The sequence below is a fragment of the Peromyscus californicus genome, unplaced genomic scaffold (genome assembly GCF_007827085.1).
Source record: "Peromyscus californicus insignis strain IS unplaced genomic scaffold, ASM782708v3 Scaffold_14__1_contigs__length_90479793_seg_2, whole genome shotgun sequence".
Lineage (NCBI taxonomy): Eukaryota > Metazoa > Chordata > Mammalia > Rodentia > Cricetidae > Peromyscus > Peromyscus californicus.
The window spans coordinates 56,177,743-56,201,818 of NW_026294436.1; the positions used below are offsets into that span (position 1 = coordinate 56,177,743).

At 49.9% G+C, this 24,076-nt stretch overlaps 1 protein-coding gene and 5 non-coding genes across 7 annotated transcripts; 3 read left to right on the forward strand and 3 right to left on the reverse strand.

The window, feature by feature from the left end:
- Positions 1–109: 109 nt before the first annotated feature.
- On the reverse strand, positions 110–8,515 carry LOC128109965 (low affinity immunoglobulin gamma Fc region receptor III-like). 2 transcript variants are annotated; one of them, XM_052737579.1, is made up of 5 exons: positions 8,403–8,515; positions 7,678–7,698; positions 6,882–7,136; positions 3,048–3,302; positions 110–2,537 (listed from the first exon to the last, which is right to left on the reverse strand). In XM_052737579.1, exons 1-5 carry the CDS (start codon positions 8,467–8,469, stop codon positions 2,353–2,355), a joined length of 783 nt encoding a protein of 260 aa, XP_052593539.1. In that variant the 5' UTR covers positions 8,470–8,515; the 3' UTR covers positions 110–2,352. The 2 variants fall into 2 exon arrangements, with proteins under 2 accessions (XP_052593539.1, XP_052593538.1); XM_052737578.1 differs by having other exon boundaries at positions 6,882–7,139.
- A 6,382-nt stretch (positions 8,516–14,897) lies between these two features.
- Positions 14,898–14,968, reverse strand: Trnag-gcc (transfer RNA glycine (anticodon GCC)). Its single transcript has one exon. It is a non-coding gene; the product is annotated as a tRNA-Gly (tRNA).
- Positions 14,969–15,667: 699 nt separating this feature from the next.
- Trnal-cag (transfer RNA leucine (anticodon CAG)) lies at positions 15,668–15,750 on the reverse strand. The gene has a single exon. It is a non-coding gene; the product is annotated as a tRNA-Leu (tRNA).
- Positions 15,751–16,905: 1,155 nt separating this feature from the next.
- Trnag-ucc (transfer RNA glycine (anticodon UCC)) lies at positions 16,906–16,977 on the forward strand. The gene has a single exon. It is a non-coding gene; the product is annotated as a tRNA-Gly (tRNA).
- A 427-nt stretch (positions 16,978–17,404) lies between these two features.
- Positions 17,405–17,476, forward strand: Trnae-cuc (transfer RNA glutamic acid (anticodon CUC)). The gene has a single exon. It is a non-coding gene; the product is annotated as a tRNA-Glu (tRNA).
- A 4,022-nt stretch (positions 17,477–21,498) lies between these two features.
- Positions 21,499–21,570, forward strand: Trnae-cuc (transfer RNA glutamic acid (anticodon CUC)). The gene has a single exon. It is a non-coding gene; the product is annotated as a tRNA-Glu (tRNA).
- The last annotated feature ends 2,506 nt before the right edge of the window (positions 21,571–24,076 follow it).

Sequence of the window (24,076 nt, forward strand, 5' to 3'; positions counted from 1 at the left end):
TAGTCTGATAGTGTTCATTTTCTCTGCCAGTTAAAGAATTAAAAGGCAAGAAAAAAAAAATCTCAGCTCGACAGGGGTAGTGCAGAAACCTCAAGCCCCAAAGACAGAATCAGCAACTGAAAAAAGGCATTTATTGATTTATTGGAGGTGAGGACACACACATCTTCAGAAGCTACACAGAGAGAAAGAGCCTCTGCAAAGCAGGGGGCGGAGGAGTTCAGGAAGCCAGAAAACCCAGCCTCTTCTAGAGAATCTGAGTTCCCTTTTGCAAGTTCTCAGTCTCATTGATAAAAGAACCCAAAAGGAAACTCATAAGGAAACTCAAGGACCATTTCATTAGAATTTGAGGGGAAAACCACAGAGTGGGCGCACTGCAAATCTCAGAAGCTACCAGGAGGAGGGAGATGGAGAAGTCTGTCCTTCAAGGTCAGCAATGGAGATCTGCAAGCAGCTATAAAAAGGGCCTGGAAGTCTTCAAGAAAACAGTAAGAAAGACAAGTGTCACGGGCAAGCATACTTAGGATCCTGGTCAGCATCTTAAGAGAAGAGAAAAAGGGGGGGAAAGGGCAAGGCATGGTGGACACGCCTTTAATCCCAGCACTCGGGAGGCAGAGGCAGGGGATTTCTGTGAGTTCCTAGGCCAGCCTGGTCTACAGAGTGAGTTCTAGGACAGTCAGGGCTGCTTGTCTCAAGAAGAAGAAGGAGGAAGAAGGGGAGGAGGATGAGGAAGAGGAGGAGAAAGAAAGAAAGAAAGAAAGAAAGAAAGAAAGAAAGAAAGAAAGAAAGAAACTAACTGGTGGAGGAGGAAAGTCCCACACTAAACAAGCAAGCACACAGCGTATTGATGATGATGATAAGTGCACAGGAAAACAATAAACCGGGAAGGAGACTTAGGAGAGGAATAAGGTTATACTACTGAATAATCAAAGCGCCCTGACTGATGACATCTGAATAAAAACTGAATCTCAGTTGGTTTTCTGTTGCTGTAGAGTAAAGCATATGCGACTAGGTTCTTTTTTTTTTCTTTTTAGAAAAAGGTTTATTTAGTTCCCAGAGACTTTAGTCCAAGTTCAGATGGTCACATTCGCTTGGCTCCTGATGAGGACCTTGTGTTGCTCTATGCGTGGCTGAGAAGCCCAAGAGCAAGTAAGGGTCCTGGCGAGACTGCAAGCTGCTAAGCTGTGAGGTGGCTAAGCGTTTCCTCCTGAAGAGCGTCCATCTATGCATACAAGCATCCCTCATGATCTGAGCGCCTCCCATTGGTCTCCACCTCCTAGCACCACTGACCTGAGCGTCAAGCCTCAGTCTGAGTTCTGCCTGGAACACTTTATACTTTGCATGGTGAAACAGGACGTGGGCCTCTGTAAACAAGAACATCCCTGAAACAGAAATGATGGTATATGAAAGTATGGGTGCTGTGTTCGAGGAAGAGCGAACATGCCCAAGAATGAGCAAGGAAAAGGAGAAGGAAATGAGATCAGAGTGGCAAGATCATGTGGTATCATCTTGGAGAACACTGAAAAGTCATTAGACTTCCTTTTAGTACAAGGGAAGGCTTTTATATTATTTTGAACAAACAAGTCACAAAAGGGAGATCCTTAGCCCAGGTTGGTTTTTGTTGGATTGCTGGAGGTCAAACCCAGGACATCATGTATACTGAATAACAGTTCTGCCACCAAGCCTCAGCCCTCTCTTTCTCCCTTTCTTGTTAAAAAAACCAAAAAAGGCCGGGCGGTGGTGGCGCACGCCTTTAATCCCAGCACTCGGGAGGCAGAGCCAGGCGGATCTCTGTGAGTTCGAGGCCAGCCTGGGCTACCAAGTGAGTTCCAGGAAAGGCGCAAAGCTACACAGAGAAACCCTGTCTCGAAAAAACAAAACAAAAAAACCCAAAAAAACAAAAAAAGTACATTTGAATGTCTTTATTTTGTGTGTGCATGTAGAAAGAGAAGGTGCACCTGCCGTGGTGGATGTGTGGAGGTCAGAGGACAACTTTCAGGAATTTGTTCTCTCCTTCCGCCATGTGGGTCCCCAGGATCAAACGCTGCTCTTGTTGGCAGGCTTAGCAACAGGTGCCCTTTCCTGGTAAGCCATCTAAACACAACCTACACACTCCGTATCCAGCCTTCTTTTCTTGAAAGAGGATGTCACTAAGTTATCCAGGCTAGACTTGCACTCACTCTGGCACCTAGGCAGGCCTTGAACCGGTGATCCTCCTGCCACAGCCTCCTGCGTAACTGTAATTGCAGGACCACATCTCAGGCCTGGCTCTAAGCTGCTTTTTTAAAAGGAGAAGCAACAGGGTGGCTGAAGAGATGCTGCTGCCACTGCTATTTGCCGCCCTACGATGAGATGTCACTTGTCCTGAGGAGCCTGACACCTTCTGATTGACAGAGTTTTCCTCCAGGCCTCCACTGGGGGTTGAAGGTTTTTCCGAACACAGAAATAAAGGCCCGTGTCCACTACAAACAGGAGGCACATCACTAGGCAGAAAGCGGCGTGGTACCAAAGTAGAGAGACGGTGGGTGCAGCCGCTGAACCTGGCAGGAGAGTCGGAAGAACGGGGAGAGATGCACCATTAAGACAGAAATTTGGAATAAACTGTGGGGTCCTCAGTGCTGAGTCCTCACACCTCGTACTTAAAGTAGGGACAAGAGCACATAAGTAAGCCAGGAAGCCTCCGTGGACTTTTTATCTCTCAGCTGTCCCCCAGATGTTGCTAAATCTGCATTTCCTGAAGGGTGGCCACAACCACATCTGTATGAGATTACAGGAAGTTACACCTCAGCTCTTTGGAATGTCTGGAATGTCTAGGAACTTAGAGAACCTCTGCACCAATGACAAGGCTCTGTTTCACTGCTGCCTTATCACCCACCACCTGCAAGTGAAGAGCTCTGGGCTGAGCCCACTTGCCATCACTTGGCAAGGGCTTCACAGCTCTCCTCTTTGCCTCCGATCCCAGTTCCTAGGTCTCCATGTGGGGCTACACAACTCTAGCCTTTGTCTGTCTCCTCTTCTCCCTTTCCAACATCTTCACAGAGTCCCCATACCTTGGACAGTGATGGTCACAGGCTTTGACGAGTATTTTGTCCTTCCTAGAAGTCCTGTGCAGTGGTAATCACCACTGTGGCTGTGATTGGCTTTGGAGATGGAGAAGTTGCCACTGTAATGATGAAATTTCACTGATTTTCCATTCTGGTAGAATGTGATCTTGTTCAGGGGTTTGCTCCTCCAACTATGGCACCTCAGCATGATGGTTTCCCCTTCCAGGAACACCAGTTGGGGGGTCTGGAGCAGCAGCCAGTCTGAAAGATGGAAAGGAAATTTACTAAGAGTAAGACACCAAGAGACTGGAGATATGGCTCAGTAGAATCCATGTGTAAGAGCCTGGGCTCAATCCCTAACACCCAGTCGGAAAGTGTACAATCACAACACCTCAGAGGTGGAGCCAGAAATTCAAGGTCATCCTCAGCTATACAGCAAGCCTGGACTACATGAAACCCTGTCTCAAAAAGAAAAAACAAACAAAATCCCAAGGCCCTTGCGTCAGCCTCTCACACAGGCCCACGTGACTCACACAGGGAAAACATGGCATTACATCTATGAGATACTAAAATAATTTTAAAACAGTTTTATTGATTAAAAAACACCATACTCATGTAGGAAATGCATTAATTTCAATAACTATAGGAGTTATAGAATAGAGCCTGAATCCTTCAGTGTATTGTAAGCATAGTGTTTATGGTCTAGGAATACTAATTTAATGATATGACTTTTGAACAAATCTTAGGAAGCGAGGTAAGTAGCCATAACTGTGTTAGCAGTGAGTAGAGCCTGCAAGCCCCTCTGTCATGGTCTATTCAGGCTGCTTTGACAAAGTACCATAAACTAAGCACCCACGAACCAGATGTGGGAGTACATGTCTATAATCCCAGAACCTGGGCAGTAGAGCAGAAGGATCAGGAGTTCAAGGTCATCCTCACCTAGATAGTGAGCTGGAGTCTAGCCTGGGCTATATGATACTCTATCTTAATAAACAAATGTTCAAAACATAATCTCCATGGTTTATAAACAATACACATTTACTTCTCAATTTTTTGAAGACTGTGAAATCCAAAGCAAGAGGCTAGAAATGTTTGCATCTGATGAGAGTCCACTTCCTAGTTCATAGAAGTGAAGCTCATTGTCACACTCTTACAGGATTCTTGTAGATCTCCCTTATTAGGTCTTTACTTTCATGACCTAGTTACCTCCCCCAACGGACCACCCCTTGGTGGTACTGCAACATCTCAGTCTTTGAACATGAACATTTGAGAGCACAACACACCCTGAATAGAATCTTCTGCCCACATGAAAAAAAAATGAAAGTATATGACCTTTGGGGGCAATGTAGGAATTTGTGACATTGAAGCTCAGGCTGGCCAGGACTCATTATGTAATGAAGACTAACCTCAAACTTTCAGCAAGCAACAATCCTCCTGCCTCAGTTGGTATTACATACAGGTGAGAGCTATCATGCCCCATCAGGTAAGATCTGCTTGTTTGTTGGTTGGTTTTATTTGTTTTTAAGATGTGTCAGATCTCACTATAGTAGTCCTGACTGTCCTGGAACTCACCATATAGACCAGGCTAGCCTCACAGAAATTCTTCTGCCTCTGCCTCCCAAGTGCTGGGATTAAAGGTGTGTGTCACCACACCAGGCTTTTAGATAAGATCTTTTGAATTCAGTGTTCTCTTGTGAATTAGAACAAAAAGGGCAGAACATCTTAAAACTTAAAATCACTTTTCTACCATCATTAAGAACATCCTCACAACCATCCCTAGCTTTTATTGATGGTGGGAGTCATACACACACACACACACACACACACACATATAACACACCACACACACATATGGTGTGTGTGCATGCTCCATCTTCCACACATGGAAGCTACCATGGCTTCCAGAGATTGAACTCAGGTTTGCTTGCTTGTATGGAAAGTGATTTTACCAAGACAGCCATCTTGCCAGCTCTATATTTTTCTGTTTGTTTGTTTGTTTGTTTGTTGGGGTGTATTTTTGTTTTTGGTTTCCTTATTTGTTTGTTTGGTTTGGTTTCTCAAGACAGGGTCTCTCTGTGTAGACCACCCTGTCCTGGAACTCACACAGATCTGAATGCCTCTGCCTCTCAAGTGCTGGGATTAAAGGCGGGCCACCACCTCCACCCTGCTTGTTTTCATTTTTTTGAGAGAATCTTATGTAGCCCAGTTGGGCTTCCAATTCATTGTGTAGCTTTGGCATTGGGACCTTAAAGAATCATTTTATTTTATCTTATTTTATTTTGAGACAGTCTCACTCTGTAGCCCTGGTTGATCTGGAATTTACAGAGAGATGCCTACCTATGCCCCTACAGTGCTGTGATAAATAAATGCATGTGCAATCATACTCTGCCTAAAAGTACTGTTTTTAAAAGTTACCTTCTTGGTGTTAAACAGGAGAATCTAAAACACTAGATACTGACATGTACCATCTTCAGGGCAGGAACCAGGTAGATCTGAAGCAAACTATAATCATGCTCCTATTTTCAGATATTGGAGTGGGATAGGAATAGTGTTCAAGGGCATTTTCATTATAGATTCTATTAAACTGAACATTGTCACATATTTACACAAACCTAAATCAGATCATGTGACTCCTTAAATTAAAACCATCTCATGATGACACAAAGGAATACTATTCAGCCCTAAGAATAAATCCTATCTAATTGGAAATCATTTTAAGTTAGCTAAGCCAGGCATAGAAAGACAAGTATGCTTCAGGCGGTGGTGGCGCACGCCTTTCATCCCAGCACCGGGAGGCAGAGGCAGGCGGATCTATGTAAGTTTAAGGCCAGACTGGTCTACAGAGCGAGATCCAGGACAGGCACCAAAACTACACGGAGAAAGCCTGTCTCGAAAAACCAAACCAAAAAAAAAAAAAGAAAGAAAAGAAAAGAAAGACAAATATGGGAAGAAAAGGGGGGAGGGTGAAATGGGGAAAGGTTGATCAACAGGTAGTGATTTATAGTCAGACAGGAGCAAGGCATTTTGAGGGGCTATTGTATAGTAAGATGTTTATAGACAACGATATTGTATATTCCAAAGAGGGGGGACAGAAATAAGGATTCTCAATGTTTATACTATAAAGAAATGGTAAATATTTGAGGTGATAAATATGCCTAATCCAATCTAAGAACTAAACAATATATACACATAACAAAATGTCACACACTGTCCTCCACAAATATATTAGTTTCAAGTTTTTAAAACTACTTTACAGGCTTTCATCTCATTTAGGGGCAAAAGTCATCACACGGCCCATCCTCTTCTACCTGTTGGACACAGTTCCCCTCCCCACTCCCTGGGAGGGTTCACCTCCCGTCTCCTGGCGCTCCACAAGCCTGCTCCTGTCTCCTGGCACTCCACAAGCTTGCTCCTGTCTCCTGGCACTCCACAAGCCTGCCCCGTCTCCTGGCACTCCACAAGCCTGCTCCCGTCTCCTGGCACTCCACAAGCCTGCTCCTGTCTCTGCAGGTCCACTTGCCTGTGGTCTCCGTGCTTTCCCACACTGCATCACAGAAGTGATGTTTATGAAGCAAGAACTTCCTTCTATTTTTCTCACAGCAGCCTTTCTGTGGCCTTGAACCTCTTGCTCAGTTAGGTCTGAGACAGATAAAGCTGTCCCTTTCACACCGTACTAAACAGAGCGGGTGAAAAGGGAAATGAGTGGACAAATGTCTTTCAAAAAAGCTCTCAGTGATGCTTCCCAGAAATCAGGCCACCCTCTTTCTCATAAACTTCTGTCCTGTAGCAGATTCCCTGGGTCTGGTATCCCAGCTGCTCCCTGGGCCTGTGTCTACTAACCAGAAATCACTCCCAGATGTACAGGGTCGCTGAGGCTGGTCTGGCCCGTTTGACACTGATACTCTCCACTGGTATTGACTGTGGCTTTAAACATGTAGCTGGGATGGGCCTGGCTGCTGATGGATCTCCCATTGTGGAACCACTGGGTCGAATTGTTCCCAAGGTTGCGGGTCCCTTCGCATTTCAGTGTCACACTGTCTTCCTGGAGCACCTGGATCCATGGGGGCTCAAGTTTCACCACAGCCTTCGGGAGATCTGCTGAGAGTAAGAGATCAAAAAGGAATGTGAACAAGTAAACTTTGAGAGACTGTGGCTTCTAAAGGGGAGCCCAGGGGCCAGAGAGTCCCTATCATTCACCCAGAAAAGATCTGGGATGATGACTCACAGCTATAATCTAGCAATGGGAAGGAGGAAGCATTTAAGATCTGACTGTGATGTATAATTAATTCAAGACCCCTTGTGGGCAACTGAACATGTCTGTTTCAAAATAAATTTTAAAAGGGTTAGGGTTACAACTCAATGGTAGAAGCTTTCGCAGCACACCCCAGGTCCTGGGTTCAATCTCTAGACCATTAAAAAAAAAAAATGTGTGTATGCACTAATCTCTTTTCCTTGGGTTGTTGGAGAACCCAGCTGGAGGCTTCCCAACGATTTTACTCCAGGCCCTGCTGTGAGAGAACTACCCAATATGAACCCAAGCCTGATCCTTGGTAGAACAGACATTTCCCTACAAAGTAAACACAGCACTTTGCAGTAGGGAAGTAACACTGTGAAAACAAGGGAAACACGAACTTACCAGTCTGCCTGTCTGCAAAAGCTGTAAATAAGAAGAGAAGGGGTCAACGTGGAGCAGCAGCAGCAGCAGCAGACAAAAGCAAATTGTACATAAGGAACATCAGGATGGGCTTAGAGCCTCTTCCCCGACTCAAGAGTCTGGTTCTAGTTTCTCTCTATCTCTCATATCCTCCCCACCTCACCCTGCCAAGGGGTTGGCTCGGCTGCCAAGCAAGTATGAATGTTTGGTGCAAGACAGACTTTCAGGGACTGTAAAGGTACCTCTGAATTCCGAGCTTAAAAAAGCTTTAGTGTAGTAAAAAGTTACAAACCTCTCCTTGCTGTCGTTGTTGAGACAGGGTATCACCATGTAGCTCTGGCTGGCCTGGAACTCACTGTGTCGACCAGACTAACCACTTGCCTCTGTCTCCTAAGTGCTAAGATTAAGGCATGGATCACCACACCTAGTTCTAGAACCCCCTTTTTTCCACAGGGTCCCATGAAGCCAGGTTGGCCTGGAATTGGAACTCACTATAACTGAGGCTAACCTTGAACTCCTGGTTCCTCTATCATGAAAGTGCTGGCGTTACAAGCAGATCCCACCAGACCTGGGTCTCTTGCCTTTCTATCTCCCTCCCCCCCCGCCACCCCACCCCCCTCCCGAGCTTCTAAACCAGGCCTGCTCCTTACTATCCTGGTCTCTGGAGTCCAGATGCTAGGAGAGGCAGAAGTCACTATGACCCTTACCAAACAGCAGCAAAATCGTCAGTGGCTGAAGCAGCCATTGGCTTCCAGAATGTACATTCTGAAACATTTGTGTTTCCAAAGTCTTTCAAGAACTGGGTCAGAGTCTGATGGGGTTTGGCAGATGAACTAAGAAAAGAGGAAGGAAGTGGACTCATCTTCTTGCATAATCAGGTGGGTCAGCAGACTCTGTTTCTGCTAACTTAACAATTACTGGTCAAACAAGATATGAAATCTGCTTAACAGATAGAACTTTCTACGTGTAGTCCCTTGTTATACCCTTGGGGAAAACCCCGAGTTACTGTTTGCTGGTGAGGAAACTGGGGGAAACACTAGAAAGCAGAGGAGGGAGTCTCCAGTTAGTGTCTGGGGCTTCAGTTTTGTATTGCTTTCACAAGTTCCTGTGCTGCCGCACAGACCAACACAAAAAGCTCTAAGGGAGCTTTGGCAAAGGAATTTTTGACCCAGATGAGATAAAGAGACCTTCTAAACAGGTTATTGAAAGAATCATTAGGGAAAAAAACTATATCTGAAGAAAACAGTCCAAGAATGTCTCTATCCTACACGCAAGAGTCTGATCTTGCCCTCCACACACGTAAGAAAGTTGAGAGTTTTTGCTTTGTTTTGATTTTTTTGAGACACTGTCTCTCTAATTACCCATGACTGACCTGAAACTCACTATATAGACTTGGCTGACCTTGAACTTAGAGATCAGCCTGCTTGTGCCATATGAGTGCTGGGATTAAAGGCGTGTGATACCATGCCCAGAGCAAAAACCAAGTTTTTAAGTATAAGAAATAAATTTGTTAATAAAGAAATTGTAATAGCAGAAATTCTATTCAAAAGAGGAAATTGGGAGCCGGCAAGATGACTCAATAGGTAAAGGCACTTACTGCCATGCCTGTTAACCAGAGTTCCACCTCTGGAACCTACATGATGGTTGGAGAGAACTGACTTTCTTTGTGCTCTAAATATACGTGCATGTACACACACACACACACACACACACACACACACACACACACACACACACACACAGAGTTAAACAAATGTTTAAAAAAACATACTTTTTTGGTCTGTATACCCACCACCTACACACTTCTGACACCAAATATGTGTGGGGGTAGTTTCCATACCAAACAATTCTCCAACACCGTCTGGGATTCCTACAATTTCAACTCAGTTCTGACATTATCTACCTGGAAAAAACATGACTGTTTCACAGAACAGACATAACAGAAAGCTCGAGCAGATCTGTATGGTTATCACGGAAGTTAGCAGAGTCCTTCTGTGAGTGATGGTTGACTGCTCAGTCATCTTTCCTGGAACCGTGACTTCTTTTGTCATGTCTCAGGCTAGCCTCCCCTGCAGAACTGTTAATGCTTTACATGCTTTGTCACAGGGTTTCAGTACTTCACACTTTTTTGGTGTTCCAATGTGGTGTTCAAATTTCCACATAGGGCCTGAGAAAACTGGAAAAGGAAAAAAGAAAGAAAGGAAGGAAGGAAGGAAGGAAGGAAGGAAGGAAGGAAGGAAGGAAGAAAGAAAGAAAGAAAGAAAGAAAGAAAGAAAGAAAGAAAGAAAGAAAGAAAGAAAGAAAGAAAGAGGGAAAAGGATATGGCTCCTTTAAGAGGCTCTGCTGTACTGGTAGAAACAGCAAGCTAAGTAAAAACCACACACCACAGTGCAGGAGCACCAACTTCCTAGAGCTGGTGTGGTTGAATGCAGCTCTCAGCTGAACACAGCTCTCGGCCAGGCTCTTAGGGCATAAAGCTCAGCTGACCTGAGTGGGGTGGAGTCAGCCAGCACAAAGCCACTTAGCAGTTTAAGGTTTGGCTCAGGAGGATAGAGACATGCAGTAAAGACAGATCCAGGCTGGTTACAGGGTGTTTAAAAATGTGAGTAGGAGCCGGGCGGTGGTAGTGCATGCCTGTAATCCCAGCACTCGGGAGGCAGAGGCAGGTGGATCTCTGTGAGTTCGAGGCCAGCCTGGTCTATAGAGCCAGTCCAGGACAGGCTCCAAAGCTACAGAGACCCTGTCTCAAAAAAAAAAAAAAAAAAAAAATGTGAGTAGGCTTAAGAAAGAAAATGGGTATAGACAGTCATAGAAAAAAAGTAGACAGCTTATAAATAATAAAGTCATAGTTGAAAGTTTTCTCCTGTCTCGCCTGGCCCCATGGTCCCATAGCCACTTATAAAATAATTACTCAGAGGCTTAATATTATTTACAAACTGTATGGCCTATGGCAGGCCTCTTGCTAGCTAGCTCTTTATATCTTAAATTAACCCATTTCTACTAATCTATGTTTTGCCACGTGTTCCATGGCTTTATTGGTCTGCTGGCATGTTGCTCCTTGGGCAGCAGGCTGGCATCTCCCCAGACTGAATGAAGTTAGGGATTGTACTGCTTTAGTAAAACAGTGGTTCTCCTCCAAGATCCATGAATTCTCTAGCCAGGACTGCAGATAAGCCTTGTGCTTTCCCATTGCACAGAGACTGGACAACTGTAGACAAATTGCTAAATGGTCTTATTAAATAAAAGACTCGGAGCCAGAAATTGGGGTTAAAGCCTGAGAGAGATCAGAGGAATAGAAAAAGCCACAAGCTAACCTCACCTCACAGATACCTCAGTCTTCAAAGAAACCTACTTCCTGTATACCCACACTTATATGCCTTTCTGTTCTGCTCTCTCATTTGCTCTCTCAGCCCAGCTACATCGCTTCCTCTTCTTGCCCAGCTCTGTCACTTCCTGTCTGTCTGTACAGACCTCCAGACCTCTATGGTTAGTGCTGGGATTAAAGGCATGTGACACCATGCTTAGCTCTGTTCCCAGGGTGGCTTTGAACTCACAGAGATCCAGACAGATCTCTGCCTCCCGAATGATAGAATTAAGGGTGTGTGCTACCTTTGCCTGACTTCTATGTTTAATATAGTGGCTGGCTTTTTCCTCTGATCCTCAGATAAATTTTATTAGGGGACACAGTATATTGGGGACACTCTACATCACCACAGATAACCAGTGTTATGACTAGTTTTCCCAGGACTTGACCATTATCTCAATTTTCTCAGGTGTCCTAAAGATGTCATCATCCACAGACAAGAAGAAACAGACTAGAGAATACAAGGCCCACATTCCCAAGAATTGGGGTGGGTGGTTTTTGATCCTTTGTTGGGTTATACATGTTTGTCATCATTTAGGGGGATGATGGGAATATAGGATAAAAAGACAACTATTAACATCAAATACTTTACATTGATATGGATTTTGGTATATTAATACAAATTTAAAGTTATTTTTGTTATACTACATGCATGTTTCTATTCTTCTTTGGGGTATTGTGCTTATGCAGATCATTTAAAAATGTAATGTATAATTTAAAAATGTGGGGCTGGTGAGGTGGCTCAGAGGTTAAGAGCAGTGGCTGTTCTTCCAGAGGTTCTGAGTTCAATTCCCAGCAACCACATGGTGGCTCACAACCATAGATAATGAGATCTGGTGCCCTCTTCTGGCCTGCAGGCAACATGCAGGAGGAATATTGTATACATAATAAATAAATCTTTAAAAAGGCAGGTTGGTAGTTATCTATAATAATCAAACTTGAAGTCATATTAGGTATGTTTTCAAGAACATACAGAGATATATTTTAGACAGGTGATCTTCAAACACCTCAGAGATCTAAAGAATATGGCATTGAAGATGTTTAATAACCTAAGGCTTTTCACGACAGTGAGACATGCCTACTCCTGGCAGCACCAATATACTTTATAAAAGGATGATGGACATCAAAGAACCTCCATATGGAGTTTGCTTCCAGTGTGGCAAATTTAGCCATTTGGGCAAGAAACAGACCTTGCTTTGACTACTGACAGTATGCTGTGCAAACTGGACAAGCAGGACACAGAGGAAAAAGACTGCTGAACTTTGCCAAGATAAGGCGGGACAGTCCTTCAAAATTCCTGCTTCATAGAAAAGTCTGCCAGATCTTCTAGGTCTGTAGGCTGAAGATGGATGCCCCACCAATGCAGAGGAATCTTGAGTCACTATCCATGTAGCCAGATGTTTGTCATTTTGGAAGTGGACTGCACTGCACTTCCTGTTTACTCAGGTGATATTATAGTCTTCTGGGGTCTTTGATGGAATGGAAGACTAGATAGTTATAGTTTTCCTTAGTTATTATAGAGGGTAAATTAGGTACAGAACTTTGGACTCACCAAGATAGGATAGATAATGGAGTATTTTCTTTGATTTTGCCAAATGCAAAGGTGTGTTACATTTGTTTATGCTGCATTTGTTTAATTATGTGCAGATGTATTGCTGCTTCACCTTGCCTGCCTAAGGCTCCTGATTTCGTTTAATAAAAAGCTGAAGAGCCAATACCTAGGCAGGAGAGGGATAGGTGGGAATGGCAGGCAGAGAGAATAGGAAGAGGAGTCTAGGCTCAAGAGAGAAGAGAAGGAACAAAAGGAACCAGGGAGAAAGAGAGGGACACACCTGGCTCCAGAAAGGCAGACAGCTGCCAGACAAACAGACATAGAGACAGCAGAAAGGTAAGATAGAAAGGTAAATGAGTGTGGCAGCACATGCCTTTAATTCCAGCCCTCGGAAGGCAGAGGCAGGCAGATGTCTGTGAGTTCGTGGCCAGCCTGCTCTAAAGAGTAAGTTCCAGGAAAGGAGCAAAGCTACACAGAAAAACCCAGTATCGGAAAAAAAAAGGTAAAATCCTCCGAGGCAAAATGTAGATAAAGAGAAACAGATTAAAAGAAGAGCTGAGCTAAGGCCAAGGATTAAAAATAAAGGTCTGTGTCATGATTTGGGAGCTGGTTGGGGGCCCAAGAGAAAGCTTGCTACACTTTTTAATTCCCAAAGCCAACATATATTGTCTTGCATCCAACAATTTTCAGTTTAGACTGAGTTTTAAGTATTTTCAGGGTGAAAAAACGGTGGCGAGTGTCTGGACCTTCCATTGTATGAGATGCTCCCTGGTGGTCTAGTGATTAGGATTGGGCCAGGGTTCGATTCCCGGTGAGGGAAGCCTTTCTTCTTCCACTCTGTACATTGGCCTCTTCTCCGCCCTCTGTCTTGTCTCCTGACCCGGGCTTGTCTCCATCACCACACCTCTCGCACCTCCCTTTTGCTCAAAACCATCTAGGCTCGCCCCTGCTGCTCTCACGCCCCCACCCACCACAACATAGCCCGCTCCCTGTCTGCACAGCCCACCCTTTGCCTCGCTTCCCACTGCCGCCCACCGTCTCTCACACTAGACACCAACTCTGCGCCTGGACAGCTCAGCCTTGCTGCTTTCCGTCCTGCCCAGCTTACACACCGCCACCATCACGCGGGCACACACACACCACGCAGCCCTCGAGCACACGCTTCCGAGCCACTCATGGACCCCACAGAGTCTCCACCTCACTCCCCCACCTGCCCCACCTGACTCACCTGCCTCCTCACAGGCTCCCTGTGAGCTTTACCCTGATCTTCACAACTCAACGTCCTCTTCAAACAAAGGGAGCCAAAATTCCAAACATTGAGTTGTCTGTGTTTGTGCCTCTCTGGCCTGTACCTGAACTTTCTCCTTCTCCCTCTCCCCCGCTCCTCCCTCTCCCTCCCTCCCTCCCTCCCTCCTCTCTCTCTCTCTCTCTCTCTCTCTCTCTCTCTCTCTCTCTCTCTCTCTCTCCCTTCCTCCCTCCCTCCCTCCCTCTCTGTGTGTGTGTGTATGTGTAACAGAGGGAGACAGACAGACAGAGATACAGAAACAGAGAGACAGAGAGATCTCAGCAGGGAGGGAGTAGTGTCCTGGAGGGCCAAAGACCCTGTGGATGGCCAAGGGTGTGGGTGGGCTCTGGGCCGAGTGAGACGCGGGAGCGGTGGGGTTCTCCACATCCACATGGTGGAAGAGGGAGCGAGAAAACACCTGCTGGCGAGTCACGGGAACTGTGATGCTCTCAAGGGTCTAGACGAGTTGCTGTGGGCAATGCACTAGGGGAATAAGGCACGCTCGTCCCTGCTGGGGCTATGCCTCCTCAGCAAAGGAGGCACAAGCAGGTCCAGGATCAGGGACGCATTTCAGACCCCCGATGAAGAGAGGTACACCAAGTAAGTCTCCATTGTGAGAGAGGCAGGCTGTGTGGGGCCGGTACTGTGGGGTGGGAGGCTGGAGGTGTGGGGTGTGGGTGATGTCGGGGGCGGGTTATAAGAACCATGGAGGCGCTGGCTGCTGGCGCCAGTGTGCAGAGATTAGGCTAGATATGGCAGGTGCTTTGAAGTGCCCAGGAAGTGAGTGAGGGATGCAGCATCTTTGCAGTTGGGCCTGGCTGGCTGAGTTGAGGAGAAGCGACCAGGTAGGTGGGTAGGCGCTGGCTCACTGGAGTGCAGCTGGCACTGGCGCTGTCCAGGAGTTGTGTTGTGTGCACCGCGCGGGCAGCTTGGACTGGGACGACTAGGACAGAAAGACGGGACACGGGATGTGTGGCTGAGGACCAAAAGGGAATGGACTCTGCATGGGCCGGGAATCGAACCCGGGCCTCCCGCGTGGCAGGCGAGAATTCTACCACTGAACCACCCATGCCATGGCCAACACTCTTCCCCGACTGCTGCCACAGTCTCTGCTCCCCGACAGTCCCTGCACCAGCTGGATCCTGGGCCCTGGCTGGATGGACCGGCCAGGGGAGCGCCACGGCCACGGACAGGAGAGTCCCCGGTCCAGACTGAGGCTCTGGGGCTCAAGTGCGCCTCTCCCGGACCGACGCCTAGGGCCACGTCAACATTGTCCTTGCTGGCCGACGGGCCGGCGGGCGGGCGGGCGCGTGGTTGTGTGAGCACCAATGATCTGGCAGGCGTTCGCAGGGAAAGGGCACCTCCGCACACGAGATTCCCCGACGACCACAGACCACCAAGATGGGTGCGGTGGGCGTCTCCCGCGGGAGTTGGAGGGAATGGAATGGGGAAAAAGGGCGGTGGGCGCGAGGGCTGGGCGAACAGTTCCGGGTTTCAGGGGTGGGGGTGGGGGGTGGACCGAGTCGTCTGTTGGCAAAAGAATGTCACCCGTTAGGCTGGCTGGGTTGCCGGGGCGCACAGGAGCGGCCGCCTCAGTGACTCCTGCACGTGCCCCATGCGCTTTCCTCCAGGAGTTGGTGGCAGATGAGAGGAGGGCGCTGCTCTAGGCACAGGGAAGGTTGCGGGACCGAGGGGAGCGGCGGCGCTGGAGGGGTTGCAGAAGGAGCGGCGAGCTGCGATCTCTCGGGGTGGGGTGGCCAAAAGATGAGAATGTCAGGAGTGGGGTTCGGACCCACGCCTCCAGGGGAGACTGCGACCTGAACGCAGCGCCTTAGACCGCTCGGCCATCCTGCCGGCGGATCTGAGCACGAGGTCGCTCGCCTGGCTGGAACTCCGTGCCCACATGCGAGACGAGCGGACCTGGAGCGACGGGACGCCCGGGCACGTGGCGGTCCGGGTGCTGAGGCTGCAGGCCTCGCCCGGTGTCCACCGCGTGGACGTGGAGACGCTCCTAGGCGCCAAAGTCGCTGACGGTCCCGGGGTGCGGTGGGCGTGCGTCTGGTGCAGCAGCGCAGCCGCCGCAGGGCCGCGCAGGTGTGGGTGCACCTGGGCGAGGGCGGCAGAAAGCTGTCACCTCAGAGAGCCCCGCTCAACAGCCCGGGAGAGGGCAGGGGGCGGGGAATGCGGAGATCACCCAGGGTTGCGGGTTCGGGTCCTGGTGCGAGGGGCGTTGTGGCGGCCTCCCGGGGACTCTGGGGTTGGGTGCGGGGGTCGGCCATGGTGGGAGGGAGAGCTTAGGGCCTGGCTGGAGCGACGGAGAGGGTCCGGTGTGGCGATGACGACGTCCTTGCAGTCCTCCCCGTTAGTATAGTGGTGAGTATCCCCGCCTGTCACGCGGGAGACCGGGGTTCGATTACCCGACGAGGAGACGTGCCATCTTTTTAGCCAGACCATTGGCCACGGCTGCGCTGGCCCTTGGTCCCCTTCCAAGCGCCCGGATCGGGCCGCCCACGGCCCGGCCTGCACACCCGCCTGCGGAACCTTGGAACCCTCGCCTGGCACCTGGCACCTGGCCCAGCACTCCGACGCCAGGGAACGGGTCGCCCTCCCGACCAGGCGACGGGTGTCAGAGCCTCCCGGGTGCGACTCTCGTGTCCTGAGCCCCCGGTGCGCCAGGCGAGTCTTGGTGGTGACCCGCCCCGAGCGGTCCCGGACGCTCGCTCTTCCCCGTGGCCCTCGCGCGCGCCGGGTTGCTGCTGCAGTCAGGTGGCGAGAGCGCCCACAGGGCCCGGCATGTGCGAGCGGGAGGCGCGGCTGGGACGGCGGGGAACAGCGCGCAGCGGCGGAGCCCCGGTCGGCGGTGGCTCGGGCGGTGGCATCGGGTTTGACATCCGGACGTTCCCCGTGGGGAGGACTCAGGGCGGGAGCCGGTAGGCGACGTCGCCGTCGCCGCTGTGCACTGTCGGGTGTCAGTCCCCGGCGTGGTGTGGCTGCCGTCCCGGCGGTGCGGCGTTGGTGGTATAGTGGTGAGCATAGCTGCCTTCCAAGCAGTTGACCCGGGTTCGATTCCCGGCCAACGCAACCTGCTGGTGTTTTGCCAAGGCTGGCCCTGTCCGGAAACTCTCAGCTTGTACTGTGATCGCGCGACCGACCGATCGCCTGACTGAACGAAGGAAGGAGGTAGGGGGTCCGAGACGTTTTGAGGTTGTGTCTAGCGGGAGGGGAACTGCCAGGGCCAGGCGTCTAATCCGCCAGGAGGCCCCGGACTTGGCAGCGAATCGCCAGCGGGCAGGGGGCAGCGGGCAGCGGGCAGCGGGCAGCGAGAAGAGGGAAGCGGGCAGGACAGGAATAGGCGCAGATGCCTGCGAACCCCGAACGGCATCCTGGTAAGGCGGTTTGTGCCTAGACATCGGCTCTCGCGCCTGGCGGGAGGGCATTCTGTTCTTGAGGCTGGCTGTCAGCCTGGCTCCGGTAGCCGAATGTGGGGACCGTCATACGTAAGGGACGCTCCCTGGTGGTCTAGTGGTTAGGATTCGGCGCTCTCACCGCCGCGGCCCGGGTTCGATTCCCGGTCAGGGAAGCCTTTCTTCTTCCTCTCTGGACCCTCGCCTCCTCCAAGCCCTCTGTCTCCTCTTGCCCTTTCACAAGGGATCCTTGGTGCCAAAAAATCACACACCTCCCTTTTGTTCAGGGACATCGCAGCTCTGCTCGCCCCTGCTGCTCTCACGCCCCCACCCACCACAACATAGCCCGCTCCCTGTCTGCACAGCCCACCCTTTGCCTCGCTTCCCACTGCCGCCCACCGTCTCTCACACAAAACGGCAAATCTGCGCCTGGACAGCTCAGCCTTGCTGCTTCCCGTCCTGCCCAGCTTACACACCGCCACCATCACGCGGGCACACACACCCACCACGCAGCCCTCGAGCACACGCTTCCGAGCCACTCATGGACCCCACAGAGTCTCCACCTCACTCCCCCGCCTGCTCTGAGGTCCAGAAGAAGCCCAAACTGCCCCACCTGACTCACCTGCCTCCTCACAGGCTCCCTGTGAGCTTTACCCTGATCTTCACAACTCAACGTCCGCTTCCAACAAATGGAGCCATTTTTTTCAGTGTGTGTGTGTGTGTGTGTGTGTGTGTGTGTGTGTGTGTGTACGTAAGTATGTAAGTTATATTTTTATGTATATCTTGGAAAACTCCAGGGTGGTGTTGGGATGGGATGGGGAGGGACGGGACGTGCGGTGTGTCGTGGGGTTGCCGTGGGGAGGTGTTAGTGCGCGGCAGACGGCCTCCGGGTGGAAGCGAAAAGCATCTTGTGTGGTTACCTTACCCAGCGCCGCCGCCGGGCGGGCAGCTCGCGTCCCCAGCCCTGGTTTCCTCGAAAGCCCCTAGAGCGTCTAGGCGGAACTGAGGCCAAGTCTGGCGGTCGTAACGCCACTGTTTCTCCCGCTCCTTGGGGACCCGGGCGCACGGGTGTGGGGAAGAGGTGCAGGCGCAGGTGTGAGTCGGAAAACAGGAGCGGAACCTCTGTCCACCTGTTGGGTTTAGCACCGGGTGGGTTGTAGGAGCCCGTTCTCGGGTTCCTCGTGGCTTCACCCAGCAGGTCCGCATAGACGATGATTAGACCACGGGCCTGAGTGCAGGTGTCTGGGATGGTCTGCACTTGGCTGTGCTGGGGGAGGAGGTCTTTTGCTCCACCCCTTGGCGTCTCTATAAAAACCCTGGGGCAGAGACAGTCGGGGCCGGTTGGAATAGGTTCCAGGCCCTCTCGAGGCTATCCTTTATTTTCTATCTGTTTCTCTCCGCAAGATTCTCCGCAATAAATCCTTCAATCTAATATTTCCTGCTTCTCACGCTCAAGAAAACTCTGGGGAATTGTGGGGTTGGTGCGTAAACGCCCCACAGAATGGTGCCATGAACAGGGACTAAAAAAAAAAAGGAAAAAAAGGGACTAAAGAAAAAAAGTGGGGGCTAAAAAGGGGAGGGACTAAAGACAAATGAACAGGGACTAAAGACAAAGTAATAGGGACTAAAGACAAAGGAAAATAATAGTTTTATTACAGAGTTTTTGGCGAAAGTGTGAGTCAGTCCTGCCACTGGAAAGGCATGCCGGTGTTATTGGAATATATATATATGTATATATATATATATTTTTTTTTCCATAACACCGGCATATATATTATTGAGAGGCAGGGGTTTTATCCTTGAGAGAAAAGGAAAGCGGACTGGAAGGATGTCTGATGCTGCAGCGCAAAATTCTCTTCTGTCAAAATTTTCTATCTTCTATCCCTTTCTCTATATCTGTGAAAAATAAGTATAAGGTATAGCGTAGTAATATAGTGTAGGAAAAACTTAGAAGTGTAAGATCATGTAGAAAAAAATAAGGCAACTACACAGGAAAAACTCTACAATTTTCTAACTTTGGGGGCTATAAACGCAAACTGGGAAAAAAATCTTTCTTTGGGCTTTGCGGGTAGTAAAAAAGCTCTTCTCTGAGCTTATGGGGAAGAAAAAGTTTCCTATGGAAGCTTTTGACCTGGGGACAGCTGAAATGCAAAGTCCAAGCAGCAGGAGAAAGTGGCAGGAGGCAAAAATGGGAGTGTAAGAAGTCAAAGTTTAAAGTTTAGAAGTTTTGGGAAAAGTTGATCTTTCTTTGTCCTGGGGGAAAAAACTTTCTCTTAAACTAAAAAGCTTTTCTTGGAAAATTTTGGGGGGAAAAAAACTCTCCAAAAAGCCTTAATCTTTCTCAAAAGCTCTCTTAAACTTAAAAACTAAAGCCTTTATCTTTCTCAGAAGGACAAAAATTAGAATTACCTGAAGATATTAGTATGGGGATCACCTGTGATTAGCTCTAAGGGAAAACAAGAAACCTCTTAAGACAGCAAAACCTAAGTTCTTTCAAGCTTTAAAAATCCTCCCTTCGCCGGGCGGTGGTGGCGCACACCTTTAATCCCAGCACTCGGGAGGCAGAGCCAGGCGGATCTCTGTGAGTTCGAGGCCAACCTGGGCTACCAAGTGAGTTCCAGGAAAGGCGCAAAGCTACACAGAGAAACCCTGTCTCGAAAAACCAAAAAAAAAAAAATCCTCCCTGCGCCGGGCGGTGGTGGCACAAGCCTTTAATCCCAGCACTCGGGAGTCAGAGGCAGGCGGATATCTGTGAGATCGAGGCCAGCCTGGGCTACCAAGTGAGTTCCAGGTAAGGCGCAAAGCTACACAGAGAAACCCTGTCTCGAAAAACCAAAAAAAAAAAAAAAAAAAAAAAAAAAAAAAAAAAAAAAAAAAAAATCCTCCCTGCAATGCAGGAGGCAGGGACAAGTTACTAAAAACCTCTTCTAAGCTCTGTCTCTTCAAGCTAGTAAAAGACAGTGGGTCAGAGTACCCTGAGGGGAAATGCTTGGGTGAGTGTGGATAAAGAGCTACAGAGAGCCCAAAAGGGCGGGAAACTTTACCTAAGAAAAGCAAAGAAAGCCAAGCTTTTCAGTTACAGCCAGCTAAGGCATCAAGGGTTTTGTTTCTGAGTGAGCATTTCAGAATGAAAAGGTGCTCCCGAATGTCCTAATGCAAAGATCCCCTGAAGCGATGAAAACTGTAAGCATTGTATCCTAGCTTCTGACCAAAAACCCAGAGGCCACTGGCCAGCGTCTCTGAGTTGGAGTGCATTTCCGGGATACTAGGATTCCTGCAGTGGTAAACTTCCTGGAGCACAAAGCTGAGGCAGGAAGGTGCAGGACCCAGGGGAAGATTGCTAATGAACAAACAAAGCTAAATCCGGTGGGAACGGAACAGTTGTCCACTTTCCTACAAGTCCCGGGTTGATAGGTCCACAGCTGCAAAAGGAAATCTGAGAAAAGCTTGCTTATCAGAGTAAGGACCTTTCTGGGAAAACAGTAAAGCTGTACTGTGTCTGAAGCAGTTGTGCTGCTGAGTCAGAACGCTGTCTGGGGAAAAAGCCCAGCCAGGGCAGAACAGAACTACCCAGGAGTAAAGCTTTCTTTTCTGTCAGAGAAAGCACCTCTTTGAGAAAAGCTTTGTTTCAACTGACTCCCTGTGAGATGAGGGAGTGTAGCCCTAAGGGGTGATTGCCTCTGGCTTAAACTCTGTCCTTGAGCACCCAAACAAGCAAATGCAACCCACTGGGGGACTGGGACAGGTGAAGGCCTGATAAGGCAAAACACCTGTCCTAATGGGAATTTAGAAATGGCAAAAACCTCCCTGGCTAAGCTTGCTTTATGAACACAAACCTCAGACCCGGAAACAGAAACGGACTAAAGCCCCGACCTTCAGAAGCAAAGATGCTAAGGAAGGAAGGAGGCAGGGGGTCCGAGACTTTTTGAGGATTTGTCTAGCGGGAGGAGACCCGCCAGGGCCAGGCGTCTAATCCGCCAGGAGGCGCCGGGCTTGGCGGGGAATCGCCAGCGGGCAGCGGGCAGCTGGCAGGGCAGGTATAGGCGCAGATGCCCGCGAGTCCCGAACGCATCCTGGTAAGGCCATTTGTGCCTGGACATCGGCTCTCGCGCCGGGCGAGCGGGCATTCTGTCCTAGAGGCTGGCTGTCAGCCTGGCTCCGGGCGGGGAGTGTCGGGACCGTCATATATGAGCTACGCTCCCTGGTGGTCTAGTGGTTAGGATTCGGCGCTCTCACCGCCGCGGCCCGGGTTTGATTCCCGGTCAGGGAAGCCTTTCTTATTCCGCTCTGGACCCTCGCCTCCCCCAAGCCCTCTGTCTCCTCTTGCTACCTCATGCGGGATCCTTGGCGCCAACAAACCACACACCTCCCTTTTATTCAGGGGCATCGCGGCTCTGCTCGCCCCTGCTGCTCTCACGCCCACACCCACCACAACATAGCCCGCTCCCTGTCTGCACAGTCCACCCTTTGCCTCGCTTCCCACTGCCGCCCACCGTCTCTCACACAAGCCGCCAACTCTGCGCCTGGACAGCTCAGCCTTACTGCTTCCCACCTTGCCCAGCTAACACACCGCCACCATCACGCGGGCACACACACTCACCACGCAGCCCTCGCGCACATGCTTCCGAGCCACTCATGGACACCACAGAGTCTCCCCCTCACTCCCCCGCCTGACTCAACTGACTCACCTGCCTGCTCACAGGCTCCCTGTGAGCTTTACCCTGATCTTCACACTCAATGTCCTCTTCAAACAAATGGAGCCATTTTTTTCATAATGTGTGTTTGTGTGTGTGTGTGTGTGTGTGTGTGTGTGTGTGTGTACGTATGTATGTTATATTTTTATGAATATCTTGAAAAACTCTAGGGTGGTGTTGGGATGGGATAGGGAGGGACGGGACGTGTGATGTACATGATCCTCGTTCCTACTCAAAAGAAACCGGCAGCAGCTCCAGGAGATGGTTCCAGGAGCCCGCTGGCCAAGATTGGGCTGCTTCTGTTCCTGCTCATTTCCAACTCCCTCTCATCCCAACACCCCTGAACATCACCAGCAACAACAGCAGCAGCAGAAGAAGAAGAAGCAAAAGAAGGAGTAGAAGAGGGAAGAGGAGGAGGAGGAGGAAGAAGAAGAAAAGAAGTACAATAAGAAAAAATAATCATAGTATTAGTAGTAGTAGTAGAGGAAGAAGAAGGAGAAAGAGGAAACAGGAGGAAGGAGGAGGAGGAGGATATGGAGGAGAAGAGGAGATGGAGGAGGAGTAGGGGGAGGAGGCAGGAGGAGGAGGAGGAGAAGGAGGAGGAGGAACAGGAGCAGCAGCAGCAGCAGCAGTATCAGCAGGAGTGGCCGTCACCATTGCCAGGGTAACAACCCCATGTCCTAGTACCAACATCTGGTCCATCCTACTCTTGAAATGCTGCCAAGTTTCAGCTCTGATTGCAGACCAAAGTCAACTGAGGAGCCCCACTTGGTTCTGTTTCTGCACTCTCTTTACTAAAAAGCTGCAGCATTCCCGTCCACTCCCACTCGCCTTTGTTGAAGACAGAGAGCAGGCAGGTCAGGGACTTAACAGGTGACAGAGGCCAGCCAGTTGCCTGTGGTTAGACAGGGCTTTCTCCCGCCAGTGTGCCGGGGATTCGTCTAGTGACAGATGGGTGAAGGCTTTCCTTCGTGGAAGCCACCGCCTTCCAGAACAAAGAGGAGTCGGACCGAAGGAAGGGACACACAGTCCAGCTGATGGGAGGCTGGAGAAGGTTGAATCCCAGTCTGTGGACACACTGAGCTCGCTGGAGAGGACCGATGGTCAGCCTGGCCAGTCAATTGGGCGGGGTGGTGAGGATTCCCGGCACACGCTGGCCAATAGGTCACCTGGACTAGCCCAGGTCTCAGAAAACCAGGGAGCACTGCGGTGACCTGCCAGCAAGGGCTTCGGGATGGCACAGAAGGAACTAAGATTGAGTTGTCTGTGTTTGTGCCTCTCTGGCCTAGACTGGATCTCTCTCTCTCCCTCTCCCTCTCCCTCTCCCTCTCCCTCTCCCTCTCCCTCTGTCTCTGTCTCTCTATTTCTGTGTGTGCGTGTATGTATAACAAAGAGAAAGAGAGAGACAGATGGAGAGAGAGAGAGAGAGAGAGAGAGAGAGAGAGAGAGAGAGAGAGAGAGAGAGAAAGATCTCAGCAAGGAGGGAGTAGTGTCCTGTAGGGCCAAAGACCCTGTGGATGGCCAATGGCATGGGTGGGCTCAGGCCGAGTCAGATGCTCGTGGTGGAAGATGTCGCTAGGAAACACCTCCTGCCGAGAGTCATGGGACTGGGGTGCTCTCAATGGTCTAGATGAGTGCACTGGACAATGCGCTAGGGGAAATGAGGCACCCTCGTCCCTACCTGGGCCGTCCCTACTCAGCAAAGGAGGCACAGGACCAGGGACACGTTTCAGCCCCCCACCCCCACCCCGCACCACCATCAAGAGAGGTCTGCAGTGTAAGTCTCCATTGTGAGAGAGGCAGGCTGTGTGGGTCCGGTCCTGTGGGGTGGGAGGCTGGAGGTGTGGGGTGTGGGTGATGTTATGGGCTGGTTATAAGAACCATGGAGGCTCTGGCTGCTGGCGCCAGTGTGCAGAGAGGCTAGGTATGGCAGGTGCTTTGAAGTGCCCAGGAAGTGAGTGAAGGATGCAGAGTCTTTGCAGTTGGGCCTGGATGTGGAGATGAGGAGAAGCGACCAAGTAGGTGGGTAGAGGCTGGTTCACAGGAGTGCAGCTGGCACTGTAGCTGTCCAGGAGTTGCTTT

Excerpts from the sequence above, each read along its gene's own strand:
- LOC128109965 (XM_052737578.1), bottom strand. The coding sequence starts at position 8,469 with ATGTTTCAGAATGTACATTCTGGAAGCCAATGGCTGCTTCAGCCACTG. Across the intron at positions 7,140-7,677 it reads TTTTGCAGACAGGCAGACTG|CAGATCTCCCGAAGGCTGTG; the intron begins GTAAGTTCGTGT and ends TCTTACTCTCAG. Across the intron at positions 3,303-6,881 it reads ACATCTGGGAGTGATTTCTG|ACTGGCTGCTGCTCCAGACC; the intron begins GTTAGTAGACAC and ends TCCATCTTTCAG.